We start from the raw sequence: 15,750 nt of genomic DNA, 5'->3' as shown, positions 1-15,750 counted from the left end.
GGAATTCAGCTCATTCCGATGGTGCCTGTGAGCACAGCTCTGTGACTGGCTCTCTTCCTGGAGCTGAGATCTCATCTCCCTGCCCATCACCAGCATTCACTACTATTTGCATCACTATAGTGGCAGAGAATCTCGTTCTTCTTGGACTCTTAGGTGAGATTCAGCTCACAAAACCTGGATTTATTTCAGCCCCTGCTATGTACCTGCACTGGTCACACGAATTGTCCTAAATGAGCCAGGAGGTCAGGAAGGATCAGCTCGCAGGGAGATGTCCTCCTTGTGTACACACAAAATTAGGCAAGATCAGTCTTTTGGTGAAATGCATCCAAACTTGGTCAAGGCTTGCTGTTTTTTAAAGGCTAAATACTGCTTTGTGTGCCCAGTGGGGTGTTCCTCTCTATTCATGGGACAGAGAACGCCATTGGAGCATCCCCTGCTGCTTCATCAGAGGAAGAGAATGGCAGCATGAAGGGGACAGTTCAGGTGTCCTCAGCCACCCTCTGAGCCCAAATGGAGATCCCTGCCCACCCTAATTCTGAGTGTTCTCCATCCTTCCATGCAGGGAGGTAAGGATGCTGTTTCCTTCTGCTCAGCACACTCACAAAGTAATGTCATTTTGTCCTCAGTTTCCCCACTTTTTGCTCACCTCTTTAGCAGGATTTGTGGGGGGGAGATTTCAAGAGCTCACAAAGGACAGGCTTTGTCCCTCTCCTGGCCACGTGTCCCCAGCATGGCTGGCTGCAGCTGAAAAAGTGGTAACAGCTCCCTAATATGATTGTTGGGTGCCTTTACCTCCAAAAAACAACATCAATCCCCTCAGGCTCCCCTTCCTCCACTGAGGCCTCCAGGGTTCTGAAATTCAGGGGTGTCACAATGGAGTTTTCCCTTGACCCTGGAAACACAGTGTTGGATCCCATCAGTGATGTTCCATGCTGCAGGAGGGGTCACACCTGTTCACCCTCTGGGTGATTTTTGGGTTGTTGGTGCTGGGATGCCTCCATCTCATCCCTTCTGAGTTCCAACAGACTGCATCCCCTGAGGTGTCCATCTCTTTACGTCCTGGTTGGGTATATTTTACTTTGCTAAGACTGGCTGAAATCAGTCATACTCTGCTAATCTGAGCATTTCAGCCCCATCTGAATCCCCTTCCTCCTGCCAGTAGCCAGTTTCAGCTCTCCAGTTCCTTTATCCCTTGAGGTGGGTTGGAGGAGAAGACCCACTCTGCTGGTTTTTAACTGAGTGATTTTTCTGCTCCAGGTTCTTGGTTCACCATGGAGATAATGGATACAAAACCATGGAAGGTGAAGCACACACAGGACTCTTGTCCTCGGGTGTTTCAGTAAGGGTTTGGCTGGGTCTGCTGCTCTGGGAAGATAATAGGAACTGGTGACTGTGGAGTTCTGCATCCTGGCCAAAGGCAAACGCTGGTCTGGGAAGCCCAGAGGGGGAAAAGAGTGAAATGTTAAAAAAAATAAGGACTGAGAATATAAAATATATCCTTGCCCAAGGTGGGTGGCTATTGGCAAAGCACACAAAACCCTCCTTAAGGTGCTGCTGCAGTGTCCCAAATCACAGGGACATGGCAGTGCAGCACCTGCCTGGGCCAGCCAAGCCACCCCTGTGTGGTGGATGTGTTTGTGTCACAGTGGAGACCACAGGGACCCCTGCAATCAGAGCTCACCTCCCCCAGCCCTTGCCTTGCATTGATGAGTTCAGCATAGGAGCAGCTCTGGAGCCAGCCTGAAGGCTCATCTCAGCAGCTTTCCTGGCTCCAGCAGTGCATGCTGAGGGGCAAAGCACACAGAGAGTGCTCTCTCCCTAAAATCCACCCCCATCTCCCGAAATTTGCACTGCAAGGATTGCTGGTGTTAGTGCAGGTGTCACTGCCTTTATATCTCCTGGTAGAGTTTTCCTCCATAGTTCCTGCAATGGTTTTGCACAATGAGTATTGACATTAGACAGCTCTTTAAATATGTGATAAGCACACAGCAAATGTTACTGAAATGGAAGATGGAAGCATCTGCTGATTTAACCTGAGTGACGCTGGACCTCAGCAGCTGATCAAAGTATTTCGGCAGCTCTGTATTAGCGCTCTGCCCGGGGCCATTTGGGCTCTCAGAAGAGGTTTGGGGAAGGCAGGAGGAAGGAGTTTGTTGCAAGGGAAGTCCTGGGACAAGAAGAGCCCCAGAAACCATTGCCAAAAGAGTGCGGGACCTTCCCAGCCACCCTGCTGGGGGCTTAACTGGGCAAGGAATCGCTCTGTTGGACTGGCCCCGGGTGGCTCAGAAGAGCAGCTCATCCTCTCCTGAGCTATGAGGGGGCATTTTGGGTTTGTATCACCGCGTTTGAAGGCTTCCCCCGAGGCTTAGTGATGCTTTGCGTTCGCTTCCCTCCCTCCCAGCTGCCCGCCGCGCTGGACAAGTACAAGAGCATCTATCGGAAGGACTTCTGCTGGCACGGCGATTATCGCTCACCCATCCAGGCACACCTACCGGTACCGGGCTCTCCTCCTGCCCTGGATGCCCAGCCCAGGCTGCCCGGGGTGGCAGGGTGACAGAGGGGTGGCAGGGCTGGCTGCTGTCTCAGGGCTGCGGTCCCCACAGCTGTGACCCCCCAGCAGCTCCCATCACCCCTAGATGCCCTCGGCTTGTGCCCCCATCCCTCCTGCGGGAAATCCCCCTTGCACCCTCGGGTAAAGCTGTTGGTGGGGAGCGATGCTAATTACGCTCATTAAGGCAGGGCACTAATGACTGCTTGCTGAAGCGGTGCCCGAGCCTTGGGCTGCGCCATCCCGGGAGCGCCTTGCGGAGGGGAATTGCCTTTGGGATGGAGATGGCTCCTTGCCCCGACACGGCCTTGAGAAGCCTTCTGTGGGTCTGTGGGGAAGCTGTTTCTTTATTTTTTTTTTTTTCCCTAATCTCCTTGCAGTGCGAGCGACCCCCTGAGCTATTTAATCTGATTTGCCTCGCTCCGCCTGCCCGGCTTTAATTGCTTGTGGCAGCGCGATGGGGACACTGCGGAGGGTGGCGGGGGGCACGCCGCAGTGCTTCGGGCTCCTGCCCTCACGGCAGAGCGGGGAAAAGTTGAGGCTGGGGAGGAAAATGTGGGCGACAACAACAGAGAAATCATTGTGTGAGTGTGCCCACCGAGGGAGAGGGGCTGGCTGCGGGCACTGCTGCCATCCCTGCCCGGCAGCAGCCTGGGGAGCGCTCCCTGTCCCTGTCCCTCTCCCTCTCCCTCTCCCTGTCCCTGTCCCTCTCCCTCTCCCTGTCCCTGTCCCTGTCCCTGTTCCTCTCCCTGTCCCTGTCCCTCTCCCTGTCCCTGTTCTTCTCCCTGTCCCTGTTCCTGTCCCTGTTCCTCTCTCTGTCCCTCTCCCTCTCCTCTCCATCCTTCATTAGCGCTGCTGCTCGGGGCTCCCGCTGTTCCCTGGGGCTTCCCGGGCAGCTCCACTTCCATGAGTCCGGCTGGCAGGGCAGGGTTTAACCCCTGCAGTTCCCAAGCCGTGCATCGCTGTTTCTTTATTATTGTTTATTTCCCTTTTTTTCTTTATTTATTTCATTTAAATTTTGGTTTTGGAAGGCTGCACACTTCCTGTGGAGGTGCTGGTGTAGCTTGGGAGATAGGAAGGAAGGAAGCTGTGCCTGACTCTCTTGGGTTGCAGCTCCCTTTGGCTCCTTATTAATTCCCAAAACCTGCCAAAGAAAGCTGTCCCACTGGGCAGTGTGATGATGAGGTACTCGGGAGGCCCAGGTCTCCCTCTTGGCCCTGATAGGATTTGTTCTTTTTTAAGAGAGTAAAACAGCTGTGATGTTTTTATCTGTGAAATTTTGGGCACTAACCTACTCCCAGGGGGAAGGGGAACTCCTTGGGTTAAGGAAGAAAGCACTGGCTGGTGAGCCATCCCTGCCAGGGTCTCCTGGAGGCTCTTGTCCCTCTGGAGAAGCTCTGGCCATCCTCAGTGGGGGAAGCCCCCAGGCACGGGTAGTTCCTGTAGCTCTGCAGCCTCCACCTGCCCTACTGTCAGCCTGGCAAAGGAAAAACATTAGGGGATTGCCCTGGGAACCCCGGAGTTTGAGGGACAAACAGAGATCCTAAACAGCAATAGACAAACCCTGTGAGGATGGTTCTTGCTGGCCCAGCAGCCTGGAGTTGCTCACAGCAGGAGAATCCCTTTCTGAGCCCTTAAAAAGCTTCTGGAGCTGCAGTGTGCAGCTGGAGAGGCTGGAGGCAGCAGCCACACCAGGATTCTCTTTAGCCTTTCCCTGACATGAGCCCTGGGGCCATTCCCTCTCCCACTGCTTTTGCCAGGGCTGCCTCCCTCCCTCCTTCCCACTGCCCAGGCAGGGCCCAGCAGGGTCCCAAGCTGTAAGATGGGCAGACAGAGGAAGCTGTGGTGGTTCCTGTGGTTCAGTGAGAGCACAGAGCTGCTCTGTGGCCCCTGTGTCCCCAGGGATGCTGACCCCACCCGAGCCCAGGCTTTGCTGTGGGCGGCTGTTGGACGATGCTCTAGCAGCTGCCCTCCCCAGCCGCTGCCTCTCCATTCACACGGGACTTTTTCCTGCAGACACCTTCATACCCTCCTCTGGAAGACCTTCCCAAGTGCTACCTGCCAGAGTTCCAGCCCTCTGACCTGACCCCGGGGCGGGCAGGGAAACTGGAGATTCTCGCGGAGCCGATGCACGATCTGTGCTGCTGCTCGCCCCTTCCAGCTCCTGCCCTGACAAATGGAACTGAGGGTAACCCCTGAGGGTTCACTGCTGGTGAACTGCTGTGGCCAGCTGCCCGAGGGACTGTCTGCCTGGGCCTCTGCCAGCCCCCCACCCCTGGCCCGTGCTGGCTGGGCACACACGGATGGATGGCAGCATCCTGATGGTGCCTCGGTGCTGGGCTGAGCCTGACACAGCCCTGTCACCACGAATATGCAGCTCCCAGGCCATGCCCAAAGTTTGGGGTTTTAGAAACATCTTGGTGCATGAAGAGCCACTTCTAGCAAGGCTCTCTAAGGGTTTTATCTTTTACAGCTCTGCTGGGATAGAGGGAGAGGCAGTCAACACCACATTGCAGAAGAGCAGGGAGGGAAAAGGGCTCTGGTTGGGTGTGAGGGGTTTGGGTGGTTCAAAAAACCCTTCTGCTAAGGGTGCCTGTCTGAGAGCAAATGTGCTGGCAGCCAGCCCTCAGCCACACCATTTAACAGCTTGCTTGCATGGATTAAAATACTCGTGGAAGTCAGGAAAAGAAAAGGAATGGTCACCAAGCATCATTCTGACATGCCCAGCCATCCCAAAGCAAAGAGCAAAGATTTTTTTCTGAGTTCCTGCTTGAGAGGGAAGAGGGTGTCGTTGCTCAGCAGTGCTCCAGAAGCAAGCAGGAGACATGGCCAGGGATGTCCTCTCTGTTCCCTGAGCTGATCTCTCCCAGTGTGGGATGCCTGTGTCTGGATCCTTTAGTGATCAGAGGGGAGCAAAGACACAGACATCTCCTGTAGCTTAAATGCCACCCTGACAATGAGGTGCAGAAAGCCCTGGTGGGATTTCCCTCTCCACTCAATAGAAGGAGAGCCTGGAAAAGCAGCTCAGACAGATGTGTGTCCATATGGATTCCACTTACATCTGAGGGCTGCAAAGACCACCTTGCCAAGCCCATCTGAAGCTGTCTTGTGCTAAAACTCCCATGGGCTTTTCCCTTCCTGCTCTGCCCTGTGTATCCCAGCAGTGCACTCACACACAGACCTGCTGCAGAGGGCCTCCTTTTAGCACTCCAGGGCAATGTGGAGACAGTGGGCTCCTTCCCCTTGCTTTGCACCATGATAAATCCTTCCCTGACTTGAGCCATGAACCATTCAAATTGATGCACCTCAGCAAAGCTGATGCACCTTCAGCTGCAAAGCTCTGCTGAAGTGACTGGGGCTGCCCTGATTTTTGCCAGCTGGGACTCCAGCTTACCCTATCCAAAGGGTAGGATTTGGGTGAGTAATTTATGGTAATTCCTGAATAATTCACTTTCCTGTCCTCCCATGTCCCAGAGGCACTGGTGCCAACGGAGCTGCCACCTCCTAAGTTGGTCACCTACCAGCAGTTTGCCCAGGATTTGTACAATGAAGTGCTGCTCAATGCTGATAAATATAAAACCAAGAACCAGAACTCATCTGTTTTATTGCAAGGTCAGTGGATGGAGGCTGTGGAAGCTGCCCCATGAGAATAAATGGTGGCCTTCAGCCTGGTTTTATGTTTTTAAATATAATTCCAGAAGAGACTGAGGAGGGTGAAGGGAAAATGAGTGACACAGGAAGGGTTCACAGATCCCCTGTAACCATCTGCCCATCGGTGGGGAGAAAGCAGGGCAGAGAAAAAGAGTTATCTTCTAGAAGAGGTTGGAGTGTTGTAAATAGTGTTTCTTTCACCCCAATTTCCAGACTGCCCATCCCATGGACCACAGCCCTGCTTGATGTGGTCTCCCTGGAAATAATGTCAGGAGGCAGGAGCTGCTGCTGGGTTGCATTGACAGCCTGGCATGCTGTTAATGCACGTGTGAGACACCTGTAACCTCAGCCTCAGTGAAAGCAACAAAAATACTCTACTAATTACTCACTGTAGGAATCTGTTACTTTAAAAATGCCCAGAAAATCTGTCTACAATGGGCAGCTCTTCTTTGTGTGTCCTCCCTGCATGTTTATCCCCAGTTAGATCTGCTTTGATCAGAAGGACACACACCGAGCTCTTCACACACAGATAAGACACCTCTGGAGGGTCAGATGGGAGATGGTACTTCTTCAAACCAGCTCCCACAGGGATTTTTGGGGAAGATATTACAGCAGATGTGATGGTCCTCAATTAGGGGTTAAGTGAGCCATGAATCTCTTCCTTGTTTTAGTCCCTGATGGGTGGCAGGATGGAAAAGAAAATAGACAGTATGGGAAAATTTATACCAGGTGACAAGTCAATATCCAGACAGGAAGATCACAAGATGTCATTTCCAGGTCTGCCTTGTGTGGCTTCCTTCACACAGGCTGTAGAAAATAAGGGCTGAACAATGTCATCTAAACAACCTTGTCTACACCAGGGAATCAATTCCTCCATTTTCCCTTGGTTAATCCCTTCATCGTGGTAATTCCAACAGGAGAGCTGGGAGCACAAACAGCCAGTGGAGCTCAGGGGAAGGGGGAACACTGAGACTGTGCAATATAGGAGACAGAGGTCCGAAAAAAGTCTTTAAATTATTTGGACTCTCTTTCACTAGACGACTCTGACCTTGAGTGGAAAAGTATCTACATGCAAGATTTTGAGCCGCAGAGAGGAATCTGTGCAGGATTGTACACAGAGGAGATAAGGCCTTCTCCTGTTTTCCCTGAGGATAACCGCTACAATGAGTAAGGGAGCAGTGGGATGGGGAGGAGAGGGTGGCTGCTGGGAGTGGGGAACACGCTAGGAGTAAGTCAGAGAAGTTTTGGAGCTTCTTGGAATTGGAAGGTGTTTCTCAGGCATATTTCTCCTTGTCCATGTTATGCAATGAGCCCGAGGAAATTCCCTCGAGGACAAATCCGCTCCTAAAGCCTGATCAGCCTTTTATTGAAAAGTTTTGCGGTGGGGTTCATAGGAGTGGGGGGACAACTCCTGAGACAGCCTAATCCCTGCAGAAAGAAGATCCCCATGGGGCTGGGGCAGGAGGCATGTCTCATCCTTTCCATGCCCAGGCTTCCCCTGGGAAAGGGCTCTCTCAAATCAATCAGGGCAGGAGCTGTTTGCAACGTGACTCATCTGCACACTATGAACCAAACAGGCATAAACTGCTCCTGAGCTCTCATTTCTCACTGGAAAGGCAATTCCTCCCTGCTGCCTCATGCCCCCGACCTTCCCTGAACACAGATATGTATTTCAGCTCTGCATTGCAGATTTTAATTTGTGATCCTGGACTTATATGTGGGGTGGAGACTGCACCTGGGTAATGGTTTGTCCAGGTGGGAGATGGACCCTGATGGCAGCTCTGTGTGCCACAGCATCTACCCCATTCCTGGTGGACACAGGCTGCTCCCCCTCTCCCCATCCTGTGGGTATTCTCAGTTCAGTCAGAGAGAAAACGAATGTTTCTAACCAGGCAGAAGCCTGGGAAACTGTTGGAAAAGAATGTAAATAATTCTTTATCTCTCTTGTTCACATTGTTTATAGTTAAGTCATTCACTGCACACCAACGCTGTGAGATGTTTTTATCAGGACCAATAGAATTGGTCTGCATGATACTCTCTATAAAAGAGAGATGTATTTGAAATAAATCAGAGTTCTGCTCTCTCGCCTTCTGATCTGGAGTCATTTCATACCGTCCTGCCTCAGTGGCATCATCACCCCACTGAACGTGCTTTTGTTTGCTCCTCACAGGTTCCTGGCTGGCTGGTTGAGCACCACAGAAGGGGAGGCAGGTCCCTTGTCCCGGTGCACGAAGCGCAGGGTGGAGGTCCTCTCCTTATGCCCTTCTCCACGTTCTCTGCAGGAGCCGCTGGGTTTCTGAGTATGCAGACAGCTACAGCATCTTCCTGAAGAAGCTGGACTGGTCCTCCCCCATCTCTGCACAGTGGCTGCCCTTTGGGAAGGACGTGCGATGGACGCCGCGATGGAAATTGGTCGGTAACTGAGCGGTGCCGAGGTGGCTGAGGTAAGCACCAGGATCCCCCATTTTGGCCCCGGGCTGGGATTTCAGGGACTGAGGCAGTGGGAAAAAGTATGAACAGTAGTGAGACCTGGCACAAACTACCATGAGGCCTGAGAGTTTGGCTGCTGGAATGTTCTTCAGAGTAGCAGCATTTGTCCCAGCTCGGTGCAGGAGGGTTGGGTGAGATGACCTTCAAATGTCCCTTCCAACCAAAACCATTCTATGATTTTCTGGGCTCCTAGAAAGTGATTTTCCAACCAGATCTAATTTGGAGAATATTTTTCACTGTGAGGGTGGTCAGACACTGTCTGGAGATTGGAGAGGTGGGGGAGTGCCATGGAGATGTCCACTGGGTGACAACGCTGGGTCTGAGGAGCCTCTTCTAGGCTGGCCCTGTTGGGCCAGGACACCTACATTATTCCACATTTTTCTGATTTCTTTTAGGATGTGTTAATGTTATTCTGTGATTACAGCTCTTTGGCCCTCCAAGCTGCCTGTGTGATATTGCTCATCAGAAACCCTGAAAGCCTTGGAAACCTCCAAACCCACCACCATGTCTGTCAGATGTGAAATGTTTGGCAAAGACATCTTTAAGTGCAAATTATGATTAAAATCTCCCAAGAACCTCAGCTTTTATCATTGTCAGAAAATGTTTTTTTCTTTTTGAGGGTGGCAATAGAGGTTACAGAGCTAAAATCCCTCGGGCAGTTTCTATTTATGTACTTTAAAGAAAACTTGATGCTAAAACTTTGACTCTCAGCAAGAAGTAGTGTGTGTTAAACAGCGTTGTTGGTGTTAATTTACTCTGTAAAACCCTGTACACTTACAGGGAGGGAAATATCCATGTTATCCACGGCAGCTGAGTACCAGCCTTGCAGAGCTCCCTCCCCTCCTTTACATTCAACAACTTATTCCAGGTTTTGACCATCAATTTCAGCTGATGCTGGGCAAACGGGAATTGAGTTTGCCGTGCCCGTTCGGGGTTTTTAGGTTTCTGGAAGGCTCAAGGCTGCTCCAAGCCTGAAGATGGCAATGGAGAGCCGCCGAACCCAGACCTGGAAAGGGCTGACAGCCCTTCTGCTGTGGCTTTAGTGATCCGAACGGGTCTCCTAAACTGATGCCAAAATTATCCCAGAGTGAGTGGTGTAGAGGAACCTCTCCCTGACTCCTAAAAGGTATTCCTTTAAAACGGCATCCTTGCAGTATTGAGGGATAAGCAAGAAATTTTTAACAGATACAGCTAAAATGTCAAAAATAATGAAAACAAATAACTTATTTTGTTCTTAACAGTAATATCAGCTATCCTCAGACCTGTTGGTGACAGCACCTGTGTAGACACAGCAGCGCACTGGTCCCTGCCCCAAAAAGTTCATCATCCGAGCTCTGCAAATGATGGATGATGAAGCTCTGCTAAATGATGACATAATTTAGCAAAATGATGTCTGGCAGGGCCAAGCTTCGAGCAGAGGATACTGGGAAGCAGAATGGGCCAGTGTTTCTCAAAGCTGCCCTGGTGTGGGGCATTGCTGGCCACAGCTCGTGCTGCATTTGGGATTTCCACTGTAGCTGAGTGCAGTGGACTGGGGGCAATGTTGGAGGACAGAAACAATGAAACTGCCTTTAACTTAGAAAATAGGGAAACATATTTACTTAGATCAGAGGGGAGACAGAGTTTGACTTCATTGAGGAAAACGAGGCTGTGAGAATTGAGAATGTGTGATTTTACACCACTTAAAATTAACCCTGTGGCCTTACTGATAACTTTCTCTTATTAAAAAAACTTCATTTTCTTGCCTCCCTATGCTGGAGTTGGGCTCCCCAAACTCATTCCCACTCTGCTCTGCTGTGTTTTGCTGCACAGATGAGGGCCGTGTCTAGATAAGTTCTCAGAACACATATACAAGGTAATATCACTAGGAAAAAGCATATTACAAAATTTTAATCACAATCATGGTGGAAAAAAAAATGGCTGAATAAGAATCCTGGGTTTGTGCTAGGCGCTGTCAGGAGCACTAATGAGGATATTCAATCAGGCAGATGGATGCTGGGTTTGCTAGAGGGGTCCTTAAGTTTGTGCCAGGGAGAAGGAAGGCAGCTGCTGATGTTGGAGATAAATGTCCTTCCTGGTTTTTCTGGCAGCATCCCTGCTCAGGTTTGGACACCAGGCTTAGAGATGCAGCTTTTGCAAGTTCAGCCCCAACAAAGAATCCAGCCTGTTGCATCCTCATCTCCTGCCATTCCTCTTCCCAAAATTTTCTTTCAAACCCTTGTTTCTCCAGCCCTCATTGCCCCTTGCAAACACAGGTCTGTGTGACGTGGCAGTGATTGCTGTTAGTGCTTTTCCCCCCATCCCAGCTCCCTGGGAATGGAAATGGTGATGGTCCCAAGCTGGTTCAAACACACCAAAAGCTCTCACACCTCCCCACAAGTCACTGCTGCTCTCGGGGGACATTCAGGCTGCGTGCAAATATATCCAGATGGCAGAAAGGAGCAGACACAGAATCAGGTTTTCAATTTTCATTTTCAATTGCATCCAAGGCTTTTCAGTGGATGGATCTTGTTCCTGTGAGTGACACAGGGTTCACACTGTGGGTCAAAAAGAGGTGAGAAGCTCTAGATAATACTGGCTTTACCTGAACACCATCCATTTCCAGTCCATTTTCTGCAGCACCAAGATGACACCGGCCATGAGCTCAACAGGGTTCAAAAGGGATGCAATCAGGTTGTGCAGAACCAACAAAGCCCAAGAGAAAACCCCTGGAACAACACAGAGAAACAAGCTGGGCACGAGTCAGGAGGTGGCTGGTGGAGATTAGGAGATGTTTTCCAGGATCTTGTTGCCTCATTACTGCTCTGGTTGAGCCACAGGCATATTTCTTCAGAGTATTTGGTGCTTCCCTGTGTCCCAAACAGAGGAACATCACTGGATGGAGGCTGCTGTGATCTGGGGACAGCTCACTGGAGCCATGAAAAGGACAACCAGAAACATGTTCTCTCTCAGGACACTCAGTTGGGACCATCACAAGAAGCACAACCCAGTGAATGTAAAATTTGCAGCTTTCCCCCACAACGCACAGCTTCAGAAAAAACAGGTTTTTAGTAAGGCTGAAATGATGCTTTTTACCTGAATGCCTTAGTGCCATCTCCTGGGTAGAAGGAGAAATTCTCATTTTGGAAGTGGAACTGAACTCCCTTGGCTGTTCAGCCATTAGAATCCCAGTTGGCATCAGGATCCCAGACTCTGCCTGGTCCTGCTGAGCTGATAAGGATTTGTCTTCCTTGGGATTCATCATGGAGAGGTCTGTTCAGGGAAAAGGGTGCTCTGGGTTCATCCCTCATCTTCATCACGAATACTGAAGTAGCATTTTCCATCTTTAATTTTGTCTTTTCTATCTCCCAGCATGGAAGAACTGACTGAACTCTAAATTTACACCATGCTTCCTTTATGGAAAAATTAATTCAAAATTATCATGGGTGAATACATTAATGATTTTCTCTACTTTCAGTCTTTCTAGAACTCTCCATAAATTATCTCATTGTACATCACAGGTGCAAAACACCCTTATTGAGTGGCTAAATTAATTTCACAGTGCTGAAAGACAGGCTAAAATATGTCTGTGGTAATTCTGGCCACCACTACAGAGGATCTACTTCACCAAGGAATAATTGAACCCTCAAATGTGTTTGATGCTGCCTGCACCTTGCATGGGAACAGGCAGAAATCCCACAACAGCTTCCTTGGAAGAGCCTGCTTGGGAAGAACTGGTGATTTGTGTCGTAACAGGCACAAATTTTCAGAGGTGTTTTTAAAAATGTAATTAGAGGATTAATTTAGCCCAGCAGGACAAAACATTGGGGTTTCAGTGGCCTGATGGGACATTTATTAAAGGGAAGCACCTGCAGTAAATGCTCGGTCACCTTCCCTGCTCTGCAAACAGCACTGCCTGTGGATGCCACCACATCACTGAGGGCTGCAAAGGCATTCAAGGGCTGATCCTCAGCCCCATCACTGAACAATCAACTTTTCCTCCTGTTTTGGACAAAACTCTTCACCCAACTCACAATTGTGCAATAAGTCATTCAGCATATGCTTCATGTTAGCAGAGAAGGAGTTAATGATGCAAATCCACATCTGCTGCAGCCAGGCCAGCCCTGCCATGGCTCAGCCACCAGCCTGAGCAGAAGTTGTGAGCAAAGAATTTGCCAAGCAAAACGTTCTGCTAAACTGAATTTTGTCAAGGGATGGTGGTCAAATCTTTTTGGGTGGTACAGTTTTAATGGCACTTTGCTGGGCAAATGATGGAGTTCAAAAGAGAAACTGAAAAAAGTGTGAAAGGTTTACTGGGATGGCTTGGCAGTCCAGAACAAAGGCAAGTGCTGGCCACTCCTCCTAACCCCTAAAAGCAGGTATTTTGCTTTCCAGCCAGACTCAGCTGGCCTCATGCCTGTTTCCATACCATTTCTATGCTATTTCTGTGGCTGCTCAGGTGCTGTTAGTGCTTGGGAACAGTCTGCTGGGCTTGAATTTGGGACACAACCTTCACAGAAGCTCATAAACCACTAAAAGTTTTTCACTGCCTTTATTTGAGCTTGCTTAGATGAAGAGGGTTTCTTTGGTTTGGTTAAAAGCTACATGAATCATCAATAGAAAGTGGAAGGGGATGCATTGCTGGATGGGATGACTCCATTTATGGTGTGCAGGTCTGTCTGATGCTGCTGCAAGATAAAAGTGAGTTTACAGCTATAAATGACTGCACGATGATGACAAGAGCTCTGCATTCACCTCCTGGCCTGTGCTCAGCTCACAGGTGGGTTCCAAGTGCTTTGCCTCAGATCTCCTCCTTTGGAAGGAGCCACACTCCTGCTGCCAGGAGCCAAGGAATGGCCTGAAGCTGTGCCAGGGGAGGTTTGTGCTGGGTATCAGGAAAAGGTTCTTCCCCCAGAGGGTGGCTGGGCACTGAACAGGCTCCCCAGGGCAGTGGGCACAGCACCAGCCTGGCAGAGCTCAGGGGGTGTTTGGACAAAGCTCTCGGGCACAGGGTGACTCCTGGGGATGGTGCAGTGCAGGGCCAGCAGCTGGACTGGATAATTCTTCTGGGTTCCTCCCAACTCAGTTTATTCTGTGATTCTGTGGTCAGCTTGAAAGCTGCTTGAAGGATTTGCCTCCATCAAATATAAACCATGCTGGTAAAACTGTTAGAATTTTCCACCAATTCTGTAATATGCTTTGATTTTGCCCATATTTGTCAGTTCTCCTACCACGAGTTCAAAACAAAATGTTTCAACCCAGGGTCATGCAGACCCACATATTTTACTTTCCTCTTCATCTCCTTGGTCACTGGACCTTGAAAAAAATTGCGTTTTGGGTGGCCTGAGTCTTTCCTTTACCTTGCAGGTCATTCTTGGTGCAGTGGGCACATCTCAGGTGCTCTGGGATCGTGTGGCCCTGGTAGACCTGAGCATTGCTGCTCTCCCTGTGAACAGTGGTGATATCCAGCCAGGCCTATCCCCCTTAGGAAGAGCCACTCCTACATGGAACTAAGCCTGTATAAAATATTTCCCTCTTTAAAAAAAGCAATTGTTAAATGGAAACATGCTGTATTATTTACAAATTTAGTTCTCATCCTTCCATGGCCAGCTGGAAACATCCAGCTGTGTGTGTTTCTCAGCAGGAATATGATATGCCAGAGAAATAGGAAAAATAAATAGATTTTATTTCTCTATGGGATGGATATCAAGGGAGAATATTCTCATGGGTGCTGTTTGATGGCTCCTGGGGGAATTGCTGATAATGAGTCAATTAATTAAGCAGGTCAGCAGGGCAAACAGTTACATCAGGAAGCTCCTGCTCTATTCAACACATTAGGGTCTTCCAGCCTGGGAGCTGCTCCTTCCTCTGCCAGCTGCTCCTGCTTTCCATCACTGCTCACACTGTGAGATTTCACTGGATTTATCCCAGGAACGTGCGTGTGAAAGACATAAATAATGGCAAAAAGTGAAAACAAGCCCTTCAGCATTTTATTTCAATCAAACTGCCTCAAAAGCAGATGTGATTGATGTGCCACCTTTACAATCACCTACACCTTCTTCAATTCAGCTGTGACAAAAAAACTGCCTTACCTGGAGAGCCAGATCAGCTGTATTGCACTGCAGGTGACAGAGGAGCTCCCAAAATCCCATTGCATCTCTCATTTGGTAGTGGTGGGTTCACACACCCTGAAAACTGCATCCAAAGGCTACTGGGTTCCCTGGAAAATTCTCCACTTACTTCAAGAGGCTCAGAGTTTGTAAAAAATAAATAAAGAAAAAAAAATAGAAGTAAACTTAATAGAAAGCAGAGAGAAGAGACCCTGATGTGACTCTGCAGTCCCATAGCTGAAAGTGCTCACTTTCCCCAGTGCCTGCCCTGCACTGTTTCTGGCAGTGGTCACAGCTTCCTGAATAAAATCAATCAACCCAATCTTGCTGCTACAAATACCAGCCTGCAGGTTTTAATCCTGCAGGTTTTAATTCTGCCTTAGCCTGGCTTTGCAAGGTGCTGGTGCTGAGTTAAGCTTATTCACAGGATGCTGCTGCCCACACTGGTGCTGAGTGCCAGGGCAGAAAAATGGCACAATAACAGAACCACCAAAAACTGGGGCACTGGCTCAAAACAGAGCCCCAAACCTTTGCACACCCCACTGAGGCTTTTGGAGGAGGGTGAATCTTGAGAGGTGGGAAAAATTGCTTCAAGACTAGGAGGTGAGCAGCAGCTGATGTGCATGGGGAATTAGGTGCCCTCTGAGCCTGTGCCTGCCCACTGCTGCCTTGGAACCCAGCCAGAAGTGGTAGGTACCCAGGGTTGCTTTGTACCAGTTTCCTGTTTGCCTAATACAAAATAATTGGGCTTTTTTTTTTTTTTTTTTTTAATTTCAAGTGGAGCTGTGCAAGCCAGGTGGAGAAGTGCCAGCTCCGATTCTTTGGTTTTTCATACAATTCTTTCTGATCCCAATATGGTGTTTGTGGGAAAAGCATCCAAGCACCATTTCTGCAGTTCTTGGAGAACTCTAATATCCAACTCCTGTGCTCTCTGGAGGTCATCCTGGTGAGACAGGAAGACCATTGGTGCTG

At 49.5% G+C, this 15,750-nt stretch overlaps 1 protein-coding gene across 1 annotated transcript; it reads left to right on the top strand.

Moving 5' to 3' along the window:
* Nucleotides 1-925: 925 nt before the first annotated feature.
* LOC116808200 (uncharacterized) lies at nucleotides 926-9,269 on the top strand. Its single transcript, XM_072927897.1, has 8 exons — nucleotides 926-1,040; nucleotides 1,258-1,301; nucleotides 2,402-2,494; nucleotides 4,565-4,736; nucleotides 6,023-6,160; nucleotides 7,237-7,366; nucleotides 8,482-8,643; nucleotides 9,114-9,269. Exons 2-7 carry the CDS (start codon nucleotides 1,272-1,274, stop codon nucleotides 8,621-8,623), a joined length of 705 nt encoding a protein of 234 aa, XP_072783998.1. The 5' UTR covers nucleotides 926-1,040; nucleotides 1,258-1,271; the 3' UTR covers nucleotides 8,624-8,643; nucleotides 9,114-9,269.
* The last annotated feature ends 6,481 nt before the right edge of the window (nucleotides 9,270-15,750 follow it).

The sequence above is a fragment of the Taeniopygia guttata genome, chromosome 4 (genome assembly GCF_048771995.1).
Source record: "Taeniopygia guttata chromosome 4, bTaeGut7.mat, whole genome shotgun sequence".
NCBI lineage: Eukaryota > Metazoa > Chordata > Aves > Passeriformes > Estrildidae > Taeniopygia > Taeniopygia guttata.
The sequence above is the reverse complement of the archived record's forward strand: the minus strand, read 5'-3'. Positions and strand labels throughout refer to the sequence as shown.